Raw genomic sequence first — 21,004 nt, 5'->3', positions numbered from 1 at the left:
TTAAATCTTATTGTTAATTATTATTATTTTTTTTTTTTAAATTTAATTCAATCAGATTTAAGAAATTTTTTCATTTTTTTTTTTTTCATTGATCAATTGTTTTCTTACCAGTGACAAAAACTTGTGTATGCTTTCAGGTATATCTGTATATGCGTGTGTATATATACTTCATGAGTTTTCATCAAATTAAAGTAATCACGCTTATACAAGATCGTTACGAAAAGAACCGTTTGATTTACATCCGCCTTCCTGTAAAAATAAAACAAATGTCCTGTGTGTTTTGATCTGGAAATTAGGATTATTTTTCTTTAGAAGATAACAAAATAAAACTAAAGTATTCTTTTTTTTTTTGTTTATTTAGTTAGAGTAAAATAAAATAAAAAAAGAAGAGATAAAAAATAAGATTATTTTTTTTTTTTGAAGGAAAAATAATATATTAATTTTTCGTACGAACTCTCTTTTATGAGAAAAGTCATTTTGTATTTTTGTTTTATTTTTAACATTTCAACTGTCATAAAGTAAACTAAAAAGAAATTATTTTTCTCTTTTTTTTTTTTTCATACAACATTCACGACTAAATAAATTTATGGATTATAAAATATTAATATCAATTTTATTGTTAGCACTAATTTAATCTAATTAATATCACTATCTTTTAATCTAATATTGAATATATAATAAAATTAATTTATTAATATATAATATATAATATATGTATTATTGTATAATTTAATATAATTTTATAATAAATATTAATTAATTAAATAGTATTTAATTAAATATTGCATATTTAATATTTTATTTAATATAATATATAATATAACATATATATATAATATTAAATTAATTAAAAATATTAATTAATTAGATATTACATATTTAATATTTTATTTAATATAATATATAATATAAAATATATAACATTAAATTAATTAAAAATAATAATGAACTAAATATTATATATTTAATATAATTAATATATATTATGATATATATATAAGATCTAAATTTATTAATATATAATAAATATAATTTAATATAGAATCTAAATAATTCAATCTCTAATTAATATCACTAATTAATATCAATCAAGGACTAATGCTGTACTCACCTTTTTATTTTATTTTTTTTTTTTTAATCTTAACGTATTCACATCTTTTACAGCAAAATATCCCTTTCCGTTCTAGACGTATACACAAAAATAACTATTTCTTTAACTAGACACGAAATGTCAGATTCTTTTTTCTTATTTTTTTATCTTTGTTTTCCAATTCGAACGAAAAAAAAAAAAAAAAAATAATAGAATTTTTTCGCAACAAAATTAATTCATAATAATCTTCCGATAAACCGAGATGAGATATTTTTATTATCATTCGTCTACAATTAATTGATTTGTTAATGAAATTTTAAACAATTAACCATAATGATATGATTTTACTGTAAATAACGATCATGAAAATTATTATTATTATTAGGATTATTATTTTATTATCATTATTATATTTTAATTATTAAGTTATTATAATTGTTCAGTTGTATGTTTTTTTTTTTTGAATACAATCTCAATATCTCAAATAAATTTTACAATTCATTTTCACTTTCGTATTTCTGTGTGTTTTTTTTTTTTTTTTTTTTTTTTAATACTCTTCAATCAATTTATTTGGAGTTAATCGAATTTAAGCGTTATCGATGTAATAATAAATACAATATATTATAATTATTAATAACAATATGAACATCAGAGGCTAACGAAAAAAAAAAAAAAAAAAAAAAAAAAAAAAAAAAGAAAAAAACAAGAAATCTTCTTCTCAGAGACACATGTATTTTTTATCTCTTTTTTTTTTCTTTTCTTTTCTATCTCTTATATAATATTATATTCTTTACATATTATAATATATTTACAAATACGTTTACTAACTAATTATAGTTAATATCCTTAAAACGAATCTTTTCATTTCCATCTCTAATTTAAATTCTCGTTAAAGAGATTACACACTTAATAACTTGGCTGCTCTTCGATTGGACGAATTCTTGTAATTTAATTAGTCTTACAGTTCGTTCGCTTTTCTAGGCTTGCTGCTAATTATTTATCAGCCAACGGTTTTATATTAAAAAAAAAAAATAAAAAAAAAAAAACAGTTGGCTGATAAACTCATTTAGAATCATTTCCAGTTAAACGGTGACAATAGATACAAATACCAATATACGAACCGTTCACAAATACCAATACGATTAACAACCCGTTTCAATATATTTCGAAAATGTTAATAATAAATCATTCAATTGAATGCTCTTATGAACTTTTCAAATTAAAACTTAATTTCTTGAACGTCCATTAAAATTACTTGAGTGCCATTAAAGTGGCACTCTTTCAAATCAATTACATTTGACAACTTTTCTCACTTATTATTGTTCATAAATTAATGTATTTTTTTTATTTAACTTTTGCATAAATAACGAGAACAATGTAATTAATTCACTTTGATGGACGATTCTTTCGATATACATGTTCTTTTTTTTTTTTTTACACGATGGCAACAAAAAATGCCGTGATCAATTTCACCATAATTAAAAAGAATTAATAATGAATTTGACACCGTTAAATAATTACATTTCGTATGTCAATCTTTTTTCTTTTTGACTTTTTATTTTATGGGATTTATCAAATTGGCTAATGAACGGCTTCTATATATATATATATATATATAGATCAGTGGTTTCCAAATTTTGTTGTCCTATCGCCCCCTGAAAAATAATTTTCTGGTTTTCCTTTTTTTTTTTTTTTTTAATAACTCAAAAAAGAAAATTCATCGACCTCCCTCCCGCCCCTCAAATGCGCCTGTGACCATCCATCCATCGCCCACTTTGAGAACCACTGATATAGATCAATCAAACAATAAATCTATTATTTTTAATCTCTTTTTTTTTTCTTTAATATTGCTATTTATGAAAACAACATCTTTATTACGATCATAAATAATATTTAATGACGCATTTGTTAATGAAAACAATTCGCTCCAGCGACACAATTGTAATTGTGTAACAAATTGAATGAGTGATATTAAGGGAAATAAAAAAAAAAAAATAATAATAATAATAATAATAATAATAAAATCATCGATTACGAAAATGGAATGTAATAAATATACGGAAGGACTTTTCGTATTTTTTTTTTTGTCTCTTTTTCCTTCGTTCTTTCTTTTTTTTTTTTTTTTTTTTTAACAATATACGCAAAACGATCGATCAATCGTATTACCGATTTTTTTCTTCTCTTTCTTTTTCTCTTTCTTTCTTCTTTGTTTTTTTTTTTTTTTTTTACATAAATTTAGCATATTATTTTTTTATATAAGTTTTACAATAGAATTTTTGAAAATTATTCTTTGCTTCTATTATCCCGTTTTTCCAATAAACAGATACATACATATATGCCCGTGCACACACGCGTGTATGTGTATATTTATAGAGTATATTCGGTTTTTAAGTACGTACATATATATATATATATATATAGATATATGTATATATTCTGTATATATCTTTTGTGTGTATGTGTACGTGTATATGTTCCTTTAACATATTATGTGATATATTTTTGAAATGTCACAACAGTCGTTTTACCGAAAAAAAAAATAAAAATAAAACAAGAAACCAATATTTGATTGATTTATTAATAGCATTGTAATATTTTATTTTTATTAAAAAAAACATGAAACTCGAATTGTAGTATTGTTTGAAAGGTATATATATGTTCATATTGCTATCACGCTTAACATTTATCCGACCAAGCGCACCGTAGCGAACTGTAAGAGCAGCATTTAAAATTGTAAATCACTGCTTTTTTTGTTCATTTCGTGGTTTTTCGAAGAATATTATAATAAGAGACATATATTGGTCTGCACGATCGATCCTTTTCATATATTTGCCAACATTGAAACGGGGAAATCTCCCCGATCGGTCGGCTAAGTGTTAATACCTAATAAAAACAAAATATTCTATCATTTTTCTGTTCAGTAAAACGACTATTATAACACCCTGTATATATGACATAGTTATATATAAAAAAAAGGTTCGTATCAAATAATCCCGTGTATATATACTTACAAAAACCGGATATACTGTATATATATCATTACCATCATTATTATTATCATCATCATCATCATCATCATCATCACATAATGCATTAACCGATATAACTATATCTATAATTATTCGTATATTTCTGCGATCTCCTTATTTTTTTGTTCTTTTTTTTGTTTTTGTTTTCTTTTCATTTACATTGATATATTTATCTACCTACAAACTATTAACATTATTGTTCCTATACTCTCAAAAAACGTTTACGTATAACTCTAATCAAATTTCACATCGTTCGATTTCCCAAATTACTTTGTTCATCTATCTCATTCACGCGTTGCATTCTGCATAAAGTTTAGAAACATTAACGACTATTATTTATGTGTATAATATGTGTATGTAAGTGTTTTTTTTTATTACGTATGCATTCATGTATATAATGTGTTTATGTATATATATATTTATATATAACGTGTGTTCACTTGTTGTTGTTTTTTTTTTTTATTTTACATTTATTATAGTCAAGACTCTTATACTTTGAACGAGAAATATTTGAAACGATATAATAAAACATTAATGAGAAACAACAATGTATGAAACTGTACAACACACACACGAACTAGTTATCAATGAAAATTAATTTAAAAAAAAAAAAAAAAGAATAAATTTGTTTCAAATAGTTCATCGTTTGTATGCCATGACAAACATGACGAAAGTACTTCTAAAAGTTGTCTTTTCGTCGAGAATAATATTCCTCATATATATATATATATATATATATATATATATGTTTAATTTTTACTTCTCTTATTATTATCGTCATCATCATTATTAATATTTAATATTATCCTTATTACTATTATTATTATTATTATTATTATTATAATTATTATTAATATTATTAATATTCTTATTATTTAGTAACTCTTCTTAACAATATTACTAATTAATGAGTATTATTAATCACCGAAGTACTGGGGAAAATATGTACCTTTTTTTGCGTCAGGCGTGCTCCATTACTCTCTCTCTCTCTTTTTCTTTTTCTTTTTCAATTAATTAATCAACGTAACATTTACAATAATTCAGATCTTTACGTTAAATGCTTAGAAAGATATTATATGAATAATTAATTCTTTAAAATAAGTAGGCATCTATATAGATTACACAACAATGATTTAAAATTGTTGATATTGTGAAATTTGTATATATATATATATATATATATATATGTTTTGTTTAAAAAACATACATATTAATTTTGATGTATGTTTTCGTTTGAAACATACATACATATATGCATGACGATGAAAATATTTCATTTCATTATATCAAATTACAGATTTCATTTTATTTGTCAATGTATACAAGATGATCGCGAATAAAGTGTAATGGAATTTCTACATAATTCAAATTTCAAAAATGTCGATTATAATGATTAAAAAGCTCTTCGACATTTACGATCTTTGATGAAACTTCGTATGAAATATTAATATCTTAGAAAATTTCAATAAGCTTTCAATAGATGAAAACGATATGAATAAAAGCACATTGAAACTTTTCGAGATTATTAGAAGGAAGGTGATCTGGGGCTTTCGAACGAAGCACGATAATACTTTTGTTTAATAACAATAAGTCATTAAAAAATGTGGTACGCTTTCATAAAAGAAATTTCAAGTGAGAAATAGTATGTATGTATATGTATATGTATATGTATATGTATATGTATATGTATATTGATGTATATTAGGCTAATAAGAAGGAACAATTAGTAATTCGATTATTTCTAAAACGAGAAATCGAATTACACGTTCTAGGAAATATAACTTATAGGCCAAATCATATATATATATATATATATATCGACACTAGGCGTTATTTACGATCTCTTATAATTTTCGAAACGTCGTCGTTTTTTTTCTTTATAATTCTCTAGTATTTCATTATCGATGCGACAGTATTGATTTATACGGTATGATAAGATAATAAATCTTATATAATAATATAAAAAGAAAAGTAAAAATAAAAAAAGAAAAATAACACAAGAAACATAAGAGGGAGAAAAAGAAACCTTAATTCTCTGAAATAATACGATTCTCTATCAATTCGTATCATTATACAATATAACAAGAAATCAAATCAACAGAAAAAGATGTCGTAACCTGTTGGAACGCGTAACCACACTAATTATCGTAATATGAAAATATATGTAATAACTGCCGTGTGTTTTTATAAGATTCGTGTGTTAATAAAGATTAAATATATATATATATATATATTTCTTTTTTTTTTGTAAAATCAACGTGTCATTGTTGATATGATAAACGATACGAATTTTTCAATCGCACTGATTGAAATTTTATAACAATAATCTTATGAATCGTTCAACTACGATGACCAATGTGCCAGTTCGTCGATCGTCGTTATTGATAATCATCAACGAGAATATTAGGGGATAAAAGAAAAATGAAGAAAAAAGAAAAAAAAATTCAAGAAGAAAAGAATAATAATAATAAAAAAGAAAAAAAACGTATTAACGGCGAATACTGCGTCATTCTCTGGGATCGTCCCACTTTGCCTCTTCTGCTATTCGATCGAAACAGTCAGACAGGAAGGTGTACTGTAAAAGAGGAAATATCAGAATAATTAAATCACGATAAAGAGAATAAACGTTGAAAACTTTCTGTCGAATCATACTTCCGTGAATAGTTCAGTTAAAACTAAAAAAGAAAAAAAAACAACAACAACTTACGTAAGGTGTGAAAACTTTCAACCAACGTGGTGGCCTATTATCTTGTCGGGTATATTGAAAGCAAAAGGCCATGCCTTCCTCGTCTACCTCCCATTTAGTTATGGTATTCCATTGAAATTCGACTACTTGAGATTCTAAAGTACCATCCTCTTTTGCTGCATGTAACTTAAATGCTACAACGCCAACAGCTGCGATAACGTGTCCTTCTTTCCTCGAGTCGCAAGCACAATGTGGAAAAACTATATCGCCATATCCATTCAATTCCCTTGCCAATTTCAAATACTACAAAAATAAAAATAAAATTAATACATAATTATATAATATATTATATGTTATATAAAATATATAATATTAAAACGTTAAGCACATCGAATCAACTTTATTCGTATCGCGATATATATGTCGTCGTCATTTGATATTAAATATGACAAATATATTTTTAATATAAGAAAATAATTTGTTATATAACTTTTGTATTATCAACCAAACCAATGACGAACGCGATCTAAACAAAAGAGTATATCATCCAGCCATCACACTAACTAAAATATGACACATTTAACGTGTGTTCAAACAAAATATTAAATATATATTAAATATAGGTCAGAAATAATATTCGCATAAAAACCTGTAACCCGCTATCCATCGTCATTATTAATTATTAATCGATAAACCCGTTTATTACCTCGTGCTTTCTAGATGCATCTTGAAGGGCCTTCAACTGATACAATCGTTCGCCAGCGCTAATGTGGCCCCTATTGACCTCGTCAACAGTTTGCCAAAAGATCCACGTCAGGGCCTGCTCGCTAAGAGACCTATTTACATTGAACAACCACCTTCTTATCGCTAGGCACGTCGCGCTCGCCGTAGAGTAATTCTGAATGTAAAGTGTGTGTGGATGCTCGTGAGGTTGAAGTTTCCTCTCGAAATTATATTCAACTATCTCAAAGAGATAAAAATACTTGGCGGTATCCGAATCAAGACCGACTCTACTACAAACTGCATCGTAGACGTCCTTGACCGAAGCTGCTTTCGCGACCGTCACGGTAACTACCTCTCGATCAGGTAAAAGAACCTTTAGGTCAACCGCTGGACCTTGGTCACCGTCCTCGTCCAGCCTATCAGTTAAAAATTCTTGCATGGCATCGCTCTCGGCAATTACCCGTACGGCACAAACTTTTTCAAGGTATTGTTCCAAACCTCGTCTTCTGGCATCCAATTGTTGTTCCGTCAATCTGTTATATATATATATATATATACGTAATAATATTAATACATATAAACAAAAATATAAAATTGATAGAAATAATATATTATGAAACGAATAAACATACTGGAAAGGCCATTTTCCCGGTAACTTTGGAAAATTAAATCCAATAAATTCTTTCTTAAGTGCCATGTGAAGGGCAGCGAATTCGCGATAACGTCTAGAACACAGATGCCTTCCTGCCATGTGTACGTTGAAAACAACGTATCGTTCGTGTTTCCTTTCACGTACATGATAATCCGGAACACTAATAGGCAATGATCGTTTCTCACTGTAATCTATCGGTGGATAACTGGAAATATAAAATAAAGATAAGTTAAAAAAAAAAAAAAAAAAAACAGAAAAATACGTTCTGCATGTAGAAATAACTTTTGTTCAAGGATAAACGACTACGACAAGGTTCACTTTTTACCTGAGATCCTCGCAAGGTTCCAGCCTTTCAGCCTCTTGTGGTGTCACGGATATCACCGTCAACGTCAGTACGTCACCGCCAGATTTTATCAAGTCAACGACCTGCTTGTGAGTGGCACCCTCAACGTTCACCTTATTGCTAAAGAAAAAAAAAAAAAGAAAAAAAAAACAAAAAAGATAGAAGAAAACATGAGAAAGGAAGAAAGTGAAAAAGAGAGAGTTATAGTTAGTTCGTTAGCAGCCTTGCTAGAGAACTTTTCCTACGGCCTTCTTTTTCTTCTTCTTACCAGGGGGCCTTGGGCAAGTCTTTTAATTGGATTTCGGGATACGACAAGTTCGCGTGTTGTCTCTTACGAATCTCAAACCATTCGGCGCACTGCACAGCCGTCACGTAACACGTTAACATTGTATTATTATTATTTTTGTTCTTTCTTCACCCCTTTTCTTTATATTCTTTTCAAAAATGTAATTTATTTAACAAGTTCGAAAACCTCTGAGCATATTATCTTTCCTATTTTTAAAACCACAATATCTTTCAAAATTTCTGCTTTACTTTCTTAAGAAACGCACTTTCGAAGTAAAACGCGATATTGGCAATGTGTCCACTTCCGATTAATGTATTGAAAAGAATTGAAGAAATACAAGACACAACAACAGGACATACGGGTGATCGCGCTTATACCCTCGCTATAAACGAGCTTTGAATTCCGATAGTGAAAGGACAAGCACGATTGGTTACTTTCGGAGGCACGACACTCAGAACATTCTTTCTCTTTCACGCGAGAAACTTCATAAAAATAACACAACAAACTTGTTTTATACAGGGTGATACACCAACTGTTAGCACCTAATTATTTTCGTTATTTGTTATAATATAAAAAAAAATGTGTTATATACAAAATTTATACAGTACATAAAGAGAGGTACATAAAGTAAGTTCAAATATTTTTTACCTGGGTAAAAGCGTACAGAAATTCTTATGATCACCATGATTTTTTGTAAATAGATTCATATAATTTCTTTTTCTATAATGTGATAGTGGGTCATGAACGGAGTACAACGACGTATGATTCAAGGTTGTACAAGATAATCTAAGGTAGCATTGCATCAATGCAAACAACCATAATTTCAAACGTTTATTGTAAATTGAAGCCTCGATATAATAGAAATTCGAAAACTATATATTTATTATTCCATTTTGTAATATCGAACTTATATTATATTATAAGAAAGAATGGAAATATTAAAGTGCTGATTGTTGGTGAACAACCCTGTATTATACTTGCTATTATTGCTTAGGTTGACAATACTCTTTTTCATTACTCAAGAAGTGTCTATATATGCTATATATATATAATTTTTGAAATGCATGTAAAATTTTAAAGGAAACAATTTTTTTTTGTGATTATAAAGATACAAAAATCTTTACTTTTTTAATCTTCTACAACTCAATTTTTAATTCGTATATATAAAAACTATTTTATATTTTTATATTAAATATATATAATATTAAATATAGATAGATATAATTTAATATATTATTTATATAATATTTTATATATAATATAAATAATTATATAAATAAATTATATACAATATTATTAATTATATATATATATATATAATTTAATATTATATTATTATTAATACTATAATATATTATAGTATTAATAATAATACTATATATAATATATATATATATATATATACTAATATAGAATATGCAATGCGTCACCTATTCAGTCCTACAAATCTTCTACAACTTAATTTTTAATTCGTATATAAAAACTACTTTATACTTTTTTATAATAAATATATATATAATATTAAATATATATAATATAATTTAATATAATATTATTTTTATAATATTTTATATAATATAAATAATTATATAAATAAATTATATATATATAAAATTTAATATTATATTACTACTAATACTATAATATATTATAGTATTAGTAATGATACTATATATATATACTAATATAGAATATGCAACGCGTCACCTATGCAATCCTACAAAAACTCACACCGTTTGATAATACAACTTGTACAATGATTTGTTCTAAAAAAATATTGAGCTACTTGAAATAATGTAACTTTGTTCTAAACCTTTTTTTTATAAAATCCAAAATAACAGATATTTTTGAAGTGATAAGAACTATTGGATCATCCAGTATATTGATGAATATATCACTTTATACGATATAACCCACTTCAAAATTAAAATATATTTATCTCAATATATACTTGTATATAAATATAATTTATACATCTTGTACGATATAAAAAATAAGAATAAATGTTCGTATGCGATCAAATAAATTGAAATTAATTAAATACAGGTGTTATTTGAAAGTAACATAGCGTTACAGAAAATTAACACGTACAATGATTCTTAAAAAATATTCGAACTTTATAACAGCACATTTCGATTGTTTATGAAACACAATCATTCTAGTTATTATTTATAGCAATAGTTCCATTTATAGTTCTTGATAAACATATATATATATATATATATATATATATATATATATATATATATATATATTATTACACAATGAAAAGGATTGAACGAAAAAGAATGTATCGTAAGATTTTTGCAAAATGTCGTATTTAACAAATTAGATCATACTTAAAATGTTTCTTAATAAGACACACGCACTACACGAAGTTAACGTTCCGTATGTTCTGAAATGATTGCTTAAACGTCGACCTCACATATTATCGTTCATCCACCAACGTAAAAGATAAATTTTTTTTTCTGAGTTCCTACCGATAATGCGATATAAAATACTGTAATACTTATAAACAAATTGTTTTACGAAATGAACAGTTAAAAAAAAAAAAAACAATATATACGAATAATTGGATAATTAATAAGAATGATTTAATTTCTTGTAATATTTTTTTCCCCCTTTATTCATTCGACATAAATGATAACACGAATTATGAGAAAATATAATTTCAACAATTACATGACAGGAAAGTTGATAAGAAAATAATATTGTATTGTACGTTAGAGTTGGAAAATAATGGATTACCATTGATCGAAGTATAATTTAAAATAGTAACAGAGGTCTAGGAAATATGCGATTACCGTTGTACTTTAGACGATTTAATAATTATTCTCACGTTGGAAAATGAGATAAAGTATTGCTTCGTTCGTTAATTATTTCCTTCTTTTTTTTGTTTACAAACTAATTTTGTTGTCAATTTATAAGAAAATTATGTAACACGTTGAAGTTTTAAAATTAACTAGTGTAATACTAGTAATTATAGTATAGTAAAAATAATACTAATATAATATAATATAATATTACATTAGTATTAGTATTACTAAGTAGTAGTATTACTAGTAATACTAAGATAAGTAATAGTATACTAATATATTAATACTAATATAATATTTACTTATATTATAATATAATATATACTTTATATTAGTATATATAATATTATATAATATATATATATATTATTTCATTCTATTATAAGTAGACATTATATTATAATATAATATAAAAATATACACTTATATTAATATTAATATAACATAATATTATATTAGTATTACTAATATAAGTAAAAGTATATTAATATATTAATACTAATATAATATTACTTTATATTAGTATATATATTATAATATAATATAAAAGTATACACTTATATTAATATTAATATAATATAATATTATATATTAGTATTACTAATATAAGTAAAAGTATATTAATATATTAAAACTAATATAATATTACTTTATATTAGTATATATATTATAATATAATATAAAAGTATACACTTATATTAATATTAATATAATATAATATTATATATTAGTATTACTAAAATAAGTAAAAGTATACTAATATATTAATACTAATATATAAAATTATATTATACTACAGTAATAATATAAGTATTATTATAACTTTTATTAATATTATAATTATGCTTAATTATATAATTAATAATTATAATAAGTATTATTATAATTTTATATTAATATATTATATACTAATACTTTTATATTATACTAATATATCTTATAGTGTAATATAATTATGCAGTAAGTATGATTATATTAAACTACAGTATAATATAAAAGCATACTTATTCATCATACAAATTAATGAAATGGTACTCATATAGAAGATATATTTATAATATATTATATATTTAATATATATATAATTAACATGTGAATAATTGTATACTAATATAAATATAATATATAACATAAAATTGCAAAGAGTTTAAATATCTATATCTTATATTTTCATAATATTATTTATCAACATATCATTTTAATAATTTTTATTAATATGTTATATTAAAGATGGGCCTTATGTAAAATAAATTACACGTATTATCCGCTTTAAATATTACGCACGGATAAAATGACTTGATTATATTTTTACAACGTTGACGGTTCGTCGAAAAATCGGCTAATTAAGAAGACATAAGATGATACACAACACAACACAACACAACACACACACACATATGGTGCTTGATCGAGCACGTTCGATCGCTATTAATAATAAATATCGATTGCTATTAATAAAATACAAAAGAAAGGATCACGTCAGAGCATATAAACCACAAGGATAGAAACAATTATATTTCAGTGAGTGTAAAAGTAACGGGATACCACGAGTACTCGTTTAGTTTGCGGTTAATGTTCGTTCATCATCACTTTGTATAAATTCGATTTCAAAACTGCATAAGAATGAAAATGATTTAAATAATAAGATAGAGACAAATAATGAGAGACAGAGAGAGAGAGAGAAAAAAATGGAAAACGTAATTGAACAAAAATCTACGTTTTTTTTTTGTTCTTTTTTAAAAACAACATTTTTATCTTATTTTTATTTAAAATTCTTACTTTGATTATTATCTTTTATCTTAATGCAAGAGAATGTAAGATAGATGAAGATTAAAGAAAGAGAATGGACACGTCAATGATCTGGCATGTTAGTGGTAATTATATAAATACATATATACAGTATGTTTGTAATCGGTTAAGTACTGTCTATAATGTGAATAACACATTCACAAACGGATTACATTTATTTTATATTATCATTAGATATACCAGACCAATCATTTTGACTGGTTGGGCTATTTTAATTCAAAATGTCTACTTCATGTAACATTTGAATTCTGTAAATAATTAAGCGTTTTGTTATTTTTGAAAAATGAAATAAAGACTGGAAGTCTTAAAAAGCATTATTTTTTTTTTTATACACCAATCACTTTGACTAGTACGGTAAAAATAGGTATATTGAAAATGGTGGTATATCTGGTGTTATAAAAATATCTGTATAATACAATAAGAAATTTTGTACAAATTAAAAAAAAGAATTCTTAATATTTCTATGGGAAATTTATTAATAATTTAAAAAACAAAAACAAAAAAAAGAGCTTTAACAAAACTACAGTTGCATTTCTAAAGAAGAAAAAAAAAATCATAGTACAATGGCATTTCTACATCTATATAATGTAGAAATACAAAAAAAAGTTCCTTGTTAAATTTATTAAAAAAAAAAAAAAAAAAAAAAAAAGCATTCAATTGTTCATTAACGTGAGAATATCTTTATCATTCATGATTAGTGCTTAAAAACTAGCGTAGTATCATCAATATTAGAAGAATTACATTAAATCGATCAGTTTGAATCTTAAAAAGGTGTCATTAATTTAAAAAATTGTTCTTTCTTAAATCTTTATTTCCTTGCGTGTGAGGATAAATTGATCGTCAAAATTTGTCCAGTTAACAAGTTGCAAACATGGAAGCCTATCGAGAGTTTGAACTGGATTTAAAGAGGGGTAACGGTAACTAAGCGCGTGACTTAGTCCAACGTCGAATAATATACACGAGACATGGATCGATCTTATGTTAGACGAGCCTTCCTTCGATAATTATACTTCTAAAGTTTCCTTTTACTCCCACACTACCTTTCCCCCGTTTAAATTATTATTATCATTATTATTTAAATAATAGAGCACACACCAAAAAGTAAGCGAGCTGAACAAATGCTTCAACGATTTTTTGTTCAAACAAATCATCATCTTGACTATTTCATCCAAATTTGTCTTTTTTGCATATTTTATAGAAATTTTTTTATTTTTCTATTTTTCTATTTTATACACAATTTTTATTTGCATATTTAATACAGTTTGTAAAATTACTGTATATAGTTTGACATAATTGATATTATATATATATATATATATATATATATAACGTTAAAAGAGTAACTGATATTTTTTTGTCTTTTTTACATATTATATACAATTACAAATACAGTTTGTAAAATTACTGTATATAGTTTGACATAATTGACATTATATATATATATATATATATATAACGTTAAAAGAGTAATTGATATTTTTTGTTGTTTATAATCATTTAAAAAATTGTTCCTTCTACAGTTTAAAGACTTTTGGCTCATTCTGTATTACATACATTTAAATATTAATGAATCATTCAAAGTTTGTATGTATTATCGGTTTCTTTTTTTTTTTTAATTTTATTTTGTAATATTTATTCATTCATCATGTATGTATGAAAATGTCTCATATATTTTGTTTTCTTCTATTATTCGCGATTAATTAACACTTTGTTGATCGGCTATTTTTTTTTAAAGAATTTATCCCATCTATCATATCAATAAGAATTGATACCATCACGAGTTAACTCGTGACCGGTCAGTAACGTTCAGCCATAGAAACACGAGTTAACTCGGGACCGGTCAACTAAGTGTTAATTATATTTAATGTTAAAATGAAAAACTTTAAATACGTTTGTCTTGTTAAATTTGTATATCGTTATATTTGTATTTTGATAAACTGTAATTAAAATATGTGTATTAAATCGTCATAAAGAAAAAGGATCCCCTCTTGACCTCGAACTTTTGAAAGTACGACCATGAACCAAATTTCGTATCAATCAAAATTGTCATTTAAATGAAACAATATTTTCCTTTGATAGTTTTCTAATTCAATTCAAATCAAATGAAATATATTACAAATAGTACAGGATAGTATAATATATTTATGAATTGTTGCGATAGAGAAAAAAAATAAATTTACAATGTTATTTTGTAATACCAACAAAGCGAGAAATCGTGATATCGTTGAATACAAACTCGAGGAGGAACGAAAAAGATTAAAGGGGATAAAAGTCGTTGAAACGACGACAAGAGAGACAAGAGAGATGAAAGAGAGAGAGAGAGAGAGAGAGAGAGAGAGAGAGAGATAAGATCAACGAACAGGATGATGAAGTCTGTTAACCCCTCGCCTGCATAGAACGGATCGTAAAATTCCCTTTGATTGTTCGTGTCGTTAGGATCGATTAGTCGATATGTAGATTTTTTTTAACGCGTTCTTTTTGATACTATTTGTTCGAGGTCGTACATATAAGAGAAAAACTTTCATATATCGAAACATGTAGTTAAGCTTTATAGTTAATAGTACCGATCCAAATTAAATCTGATAGAATAGCACGACTCTACTAACAGAATATTGATTTTCAAATTACAGGGAGAAATGAGAACGGATAACTATGAATATTATTGTTGTAAAAGGAAAGTTGTAGACTTTAAAAACAAATCAGATTTAAATCTCATACTTTAGTTATTCGTTTCTCTTGAATTCATATTTTATCTAGTTACTTGATGAATATTACCTAAATTATAAACTTCAACGCGATAAATTATATTATACATTATGATTCATTATATTTATATATATATATATATATATATATATATATATATATATATGGAATTATATGAAATTTTATGATAAACCTTTTTGTTATTATAAAATTCGAAATAATATTAAAAATAATCTGTGTATTTGAATATGCATAAATTATATTATTAACATTAGAAGTACTAATAGTTGAGACGTAACTGTCTCTACCAAAACCAGTCAAAATAATTGGTCTTTAAAAAGATGTAAAAGTAGAATATTTTTATATTTATTGACTTATTATTATTTTACAAAAGGAATTCCATATTCTGAGATAATAATGAAGAATATTTCGTATCAAAATATTCTTTATACCAAATCAAATCAAAGACCAATTAGTCAATACGACTGGTGTGGTAGTTCTAGTGTTAATGAGATAATTATGTATACGTGTAATATATTTCATTAGTATATAACGTATCCACTTACTTTGATAAAATTAGTATAAAAAAACTTAATAAAATTGTCTGCCTAATAATCGAAAAATCGCGACAGGTGTTGTCTTGATCATCGTTCGAACGATACTAAACATTTTGTAAACATTCGATCTTATTTCACAAGTCATTTCTTTCGAATTATCGATAATAAAAACATTTTCATAAGAGAGGTCAAATTGTTTGTATATACATTTAATGACAACGTTAATCGGCCGATGTGTATTTCCGTATTATTAAAGTGTTCTTTATTTTTACCAGAGAATTAGATTTCGAAATGATTTCGTCGGAAATATGTATATGTAATATGTATATGTGCGTGTATGCATGTTAAATATCAAATGTTATCATTATAAATATACGATCATTAGAAAGTTTTTTTTTTTTTTATAGAATTTAGAAAGAGTAAAATGTTAACATATCTGTATATCATTTTGTTAATAGAAAACAAAAATATAACGTATGAGAATATGTATTATAGATTTGTATTATTATACAAGGATGAATTTATTTGTTTAAATTATAAACTTTAAAGAATATATTTGAATTTCAATCAAAAATCAAAGCTAATGAATTTGTAATTTTCGAATAATGGGAGTCTTAATTTTGATAGATAATCATTAATGGGAAAGATTATAAAATTTGTGTGTGTGCGATAAAAGAGAAACAAAATATTAATTGTAAATTAAAAAGAAGAATAGAAAAGTAAAGGTTGACACAAAGTTCCGCCTATTATGGGCCGTTCATCAACGATATTCGATACAAAATTGATACAGCTTAACTCTCCTAACGGTGGGAGGAGATTCTCGGTTTACACTCGGTTAACAGTCGTGTTTGTTAAAAAATTTGTCAATGAAACATTAAAATGAACCAATGTAAAATAAATACCGTTATATGCTTTAAGAAAAAAATAAAATAAAAGAATAAAAAAGAAAAGAAAACAAAAATATCGCCAAATGTACAATTTTGGCGGCAAATCACGTTCAAATGGTCGTCGCCATTTTTATCGATACAAATTTAATCATTTGTAATATTATTATCTTTTTAAATATATATATATATATATATATAAATATTTGATATAATTTTTGATAGAAGCAACAAATGTGAAAAATATATTACAAATTTTATATCATAATTTCGTCCACCTTACTTTTTCTTATGTCTTATGGACGATTATATAACATATAACGTATCTAATAACATTTAGACATTATATAATAACACAATACCATTATAAGCAAGAACGAACGACAGTCCAAATAAACGCCGAAAAAACTTCACGGTCACACTTTCTTGGCTTCCGGCCAAGTCAAGAAAACTAATATCAATTGATAAGAATGTTGAGAACACACACCAACAAGAAATTGTCTTTCTTTGATGTCATGAAACCGCGTTTTTTTTTTTTCTTTTACTTCGCCAAATTAGAAACGAATCGTTCATAAATTCTTATTTCATTCATTGGTGGGCTAGAGAGATAAAGACGAAAAAAACAAAGAACTTCGAAGTGACGAAGAAAGTGCTATGAAAAGATTGAGAAAATAAAGGTATAGGAGATAAAATAACGCGACAAAGAAAGATCAATTTCCGAGAGGGACATCGAAGAGAAAGACGATTGAACACCGGCTTGAAAGTACCAGGGACGACTCCTTCAACCCGTTTTCGATCACTACTCTATCTCTATCTCTATCTCTCTTTCTCTTTCGAAGAAACTTCTCTATATCTTGTTCCACAAAGAATCAAAGTTTTCTGTCCAGCCCCCTCTCTCTCCCTCTCACTCACTCTCTCTCTCTCTCTCTCTGTCTATCTATTATGTATACGTCTCTTCTTTCTCTCTTTCACTCTTATTCTCTTGCAATGGGCCATTTTGGGCTAAAGTTTCACGTCGTTCGTCGTCGGCCGATCGTTAAGTTCCGCAAACGAGAACAAACGTCAAAAGAAAGAGAGAGAAAGGCATAAACAAGACAGTTTCGTTCGATCGTACTTAAAATTCTTTTGTAAAGTCTCTTAAGAAATGTATAATTAATTACTATTCGAAAGTACAATGTAATCGTCATCTTTAATTTTTCATGAGACTTTTAATGTACATATTTTATAAGATTTTAATAGATTTTAATGTATTCAATTTTTTAAATAAATGTAAAGAAAGAGAAAGAAGAAAGAGAGAGAGAGAGAGAGTGAGAGGAGAGAAAGAGAGAGGAGAGAGACAGCAGAATTAAATGAAATAATATATAGGAATAAAGTACTTACACCTCGAGTATTCGATCACCCTTGCGAACACCGGCCTTTTCTGCAGCTCCTCGAGGTAAAACGGCACTGACGTGTTGCAAGGGTGCATAAAGTTCACCGTTGATACTTCTCAATTGTCCACCCTCGCTGACCTGACCTCGAACATTGAACCCAAAACCAGTCTCCGTTTTGTAGATGGTAACGCATCTAGGTCCTTGTCCAACATTTGGATTATTCATTTGTTGTTGTTGTTGTTGTTGTTGATTGACAAGATTATGTTGAGGCACTCGACCATTGTTGATCACCGTATTCACCGTTGTCGTAGTTGTCGTAGTCGTTGTTGCCATCGCCGTGTTCGTACTCGTTGTCGACGCCATTATCGTCGTGGTCATCACACTCGTCGTATCGTTTATAGGATGGACGCTCGCGTTCATTCCGCGAATACCGTCCTCCTTCACCTCAGATCTTGTTTGACGCAGCTCCTGCTTCTGCCGCTGTCGCACTTCTTCTTCCTCCTCCTGCACCTCCGAATCACGATCCGCCATCTTACCCTCTGGCTGCCCATTGATGCGCCGTTCTCGTACCACGGCGCACCGTCAGAATGCGCTGTGCGCCTGTGCGCCATTAATCTCAGTGCAACAGAGAGAGATAGATAGAGAAAGAGAGAGAGAGAGAGAGAACTAGTAAGTTTATTTTATATATTATATATGTATATAGGTAGTACTATTAACTTGACCAAAAGTTCATGCCAATTGTAAATATATTTCTTAAAAACAACACTTTTTTATATATATATATATATTTTTTTTTTACTTTTATTTTGAATAAATTAAAAATTTTTATATATAAAAATATATATCGAATATATATGTATATTTATAAATCTGCATGAACTTTCCAGACAGCCTAATATATTACCAGTGGCTTATAAGAGAAACGTCCACAAATGAAATGAGACAGTGGTAAATACTTTGTCTCTTGTGCGCAAGATGTTTTGCGCAGGCGGTTTAATATAAAATTAAAACATATGTCACCGTTGTGTAGGTACGCATAAAAGTTAAATACACAACATAGAAATATAATTATAAACTGTACTATAATATATTTATAATAATAGAAATGTTAAATTGTCTTCAATATTCAAGAATATATTTAATTAATAAACTTTGCACTACTTTAACCTCTACATAACGTGTATTATAGCAAAAGAGTTTAACATACCCGCTTTCTATTATTGAGAGAATTGTCACGCATGCGTATAACAAACCATGCCTTCTATCAAAACGAAAGAATGACATCGACTGAACAATAATAATATTTTCTATTTATTTCCCAAACTTAATGGCAAAATAATATTACTACAGATGATTTACTTAGATCGTACCCCCCCCCCTCTTCTCCTTCTCTCTCTGTTAATTCATTTCTTGATATTTTAAACCTGTTTATTTGATTGTGAGAGAGAATATGAATGAGTTGATCGTTTTAATCCTTTCCTATATTTTTAATTTTATATTTATTTTCTTGTTTTATTATTTGTTTATTTTCCGGGTTTAACATTTATTTCTAAAAATTTGCATTCACTTTTATCTACTAGAATTAAGAGATTTACGAACGGGAGTAGTAATATTAGTCAATTAAGAAATTAGCGGGAAAATTCAATTGAATTCAATCGCCAAAGGTAAAGGAAATTTTATAATAATTAATTTAACATAAGTCCGATAGCAATACGTGATAGTGATATGACATTCTATCAATTCTCTCTCTCTCTCTCTGTCTTTCTCTTTCTTTTGGTGTAAATTAAATAAAATAATAAGTTATCTAATTTTTGCTAAGAAATAAATTCGATGCCTTGATATTAAATTATTTATAATTCTAGTTTAAATGTAAAAAAAAAAAAAAATCACCTGCCATTTTATAACATTTAAATACTAATACTTATAATTATGAATTATTTAAAAATTAGTCAAAACAAAAACTATTAATATTCAATATGGCAAAAGTCAAATATTTATTTTGAAAAGTAGTCACCGAATTAATTTCTACACGTAATAAAAGTAAACAAAT

The 21,004-nt window shown here is 26.1% G+C and overlaps 1 protein-coding gene across 1 annotated transcript; it reads right to left on the bottom strand.

Annotated features, from left to right (window-relative positions):
* Positions 1–3,698: 3,698 nt before the first annotated feature.
* Positions 3,699–20,897, bottom strand: Snx27 (sorting nexin 27). Its single transcript, XM_015316331.2, has 6 exons — positions 18,962–20,897; positions 8,506–8,643; positions 8,161–8,385; positions 7,512–8,061; positions 6,827–7,108; positions 3,699–6,694 (listed from the first exon to the last, which is right to left on the bottom strand). Exons 1-6 carry the CDS (start codon positions 19,483–19,485, stop codon positions 6,626–6,628), a joined length of 1,788 nt encoding a protein of 595 aa, XP_015171817.2. The 5' UTR covers positions 19,486–20,897; the 3' UTR covers positions 3,699–6,625.
* Between the last annotated feature and the right edge of the window lie 107 nt (positions 20,898–21,004).

This window comes from Polistes dominula, unplaced genomic scaffold (assembly GCF_049000335.1).
Source record: "Polistes dominula isolate Pdom_NZ unplaced genomic scaffold, Pdom_raw_medaka contig_77, whole genome shotgun sequence".
In the NCBI taxonomy this organism is placed as follows: Eukaryota; Metazoa; Arthropoda; class Insecta; order Hymenoptera; family Vespidae; genus Polistes; species Polistes dominula.
Note: the sequence above shows the minus strand (reverse complement) of the source record. Positions and strands in the feature narration are given on the sequence as shown.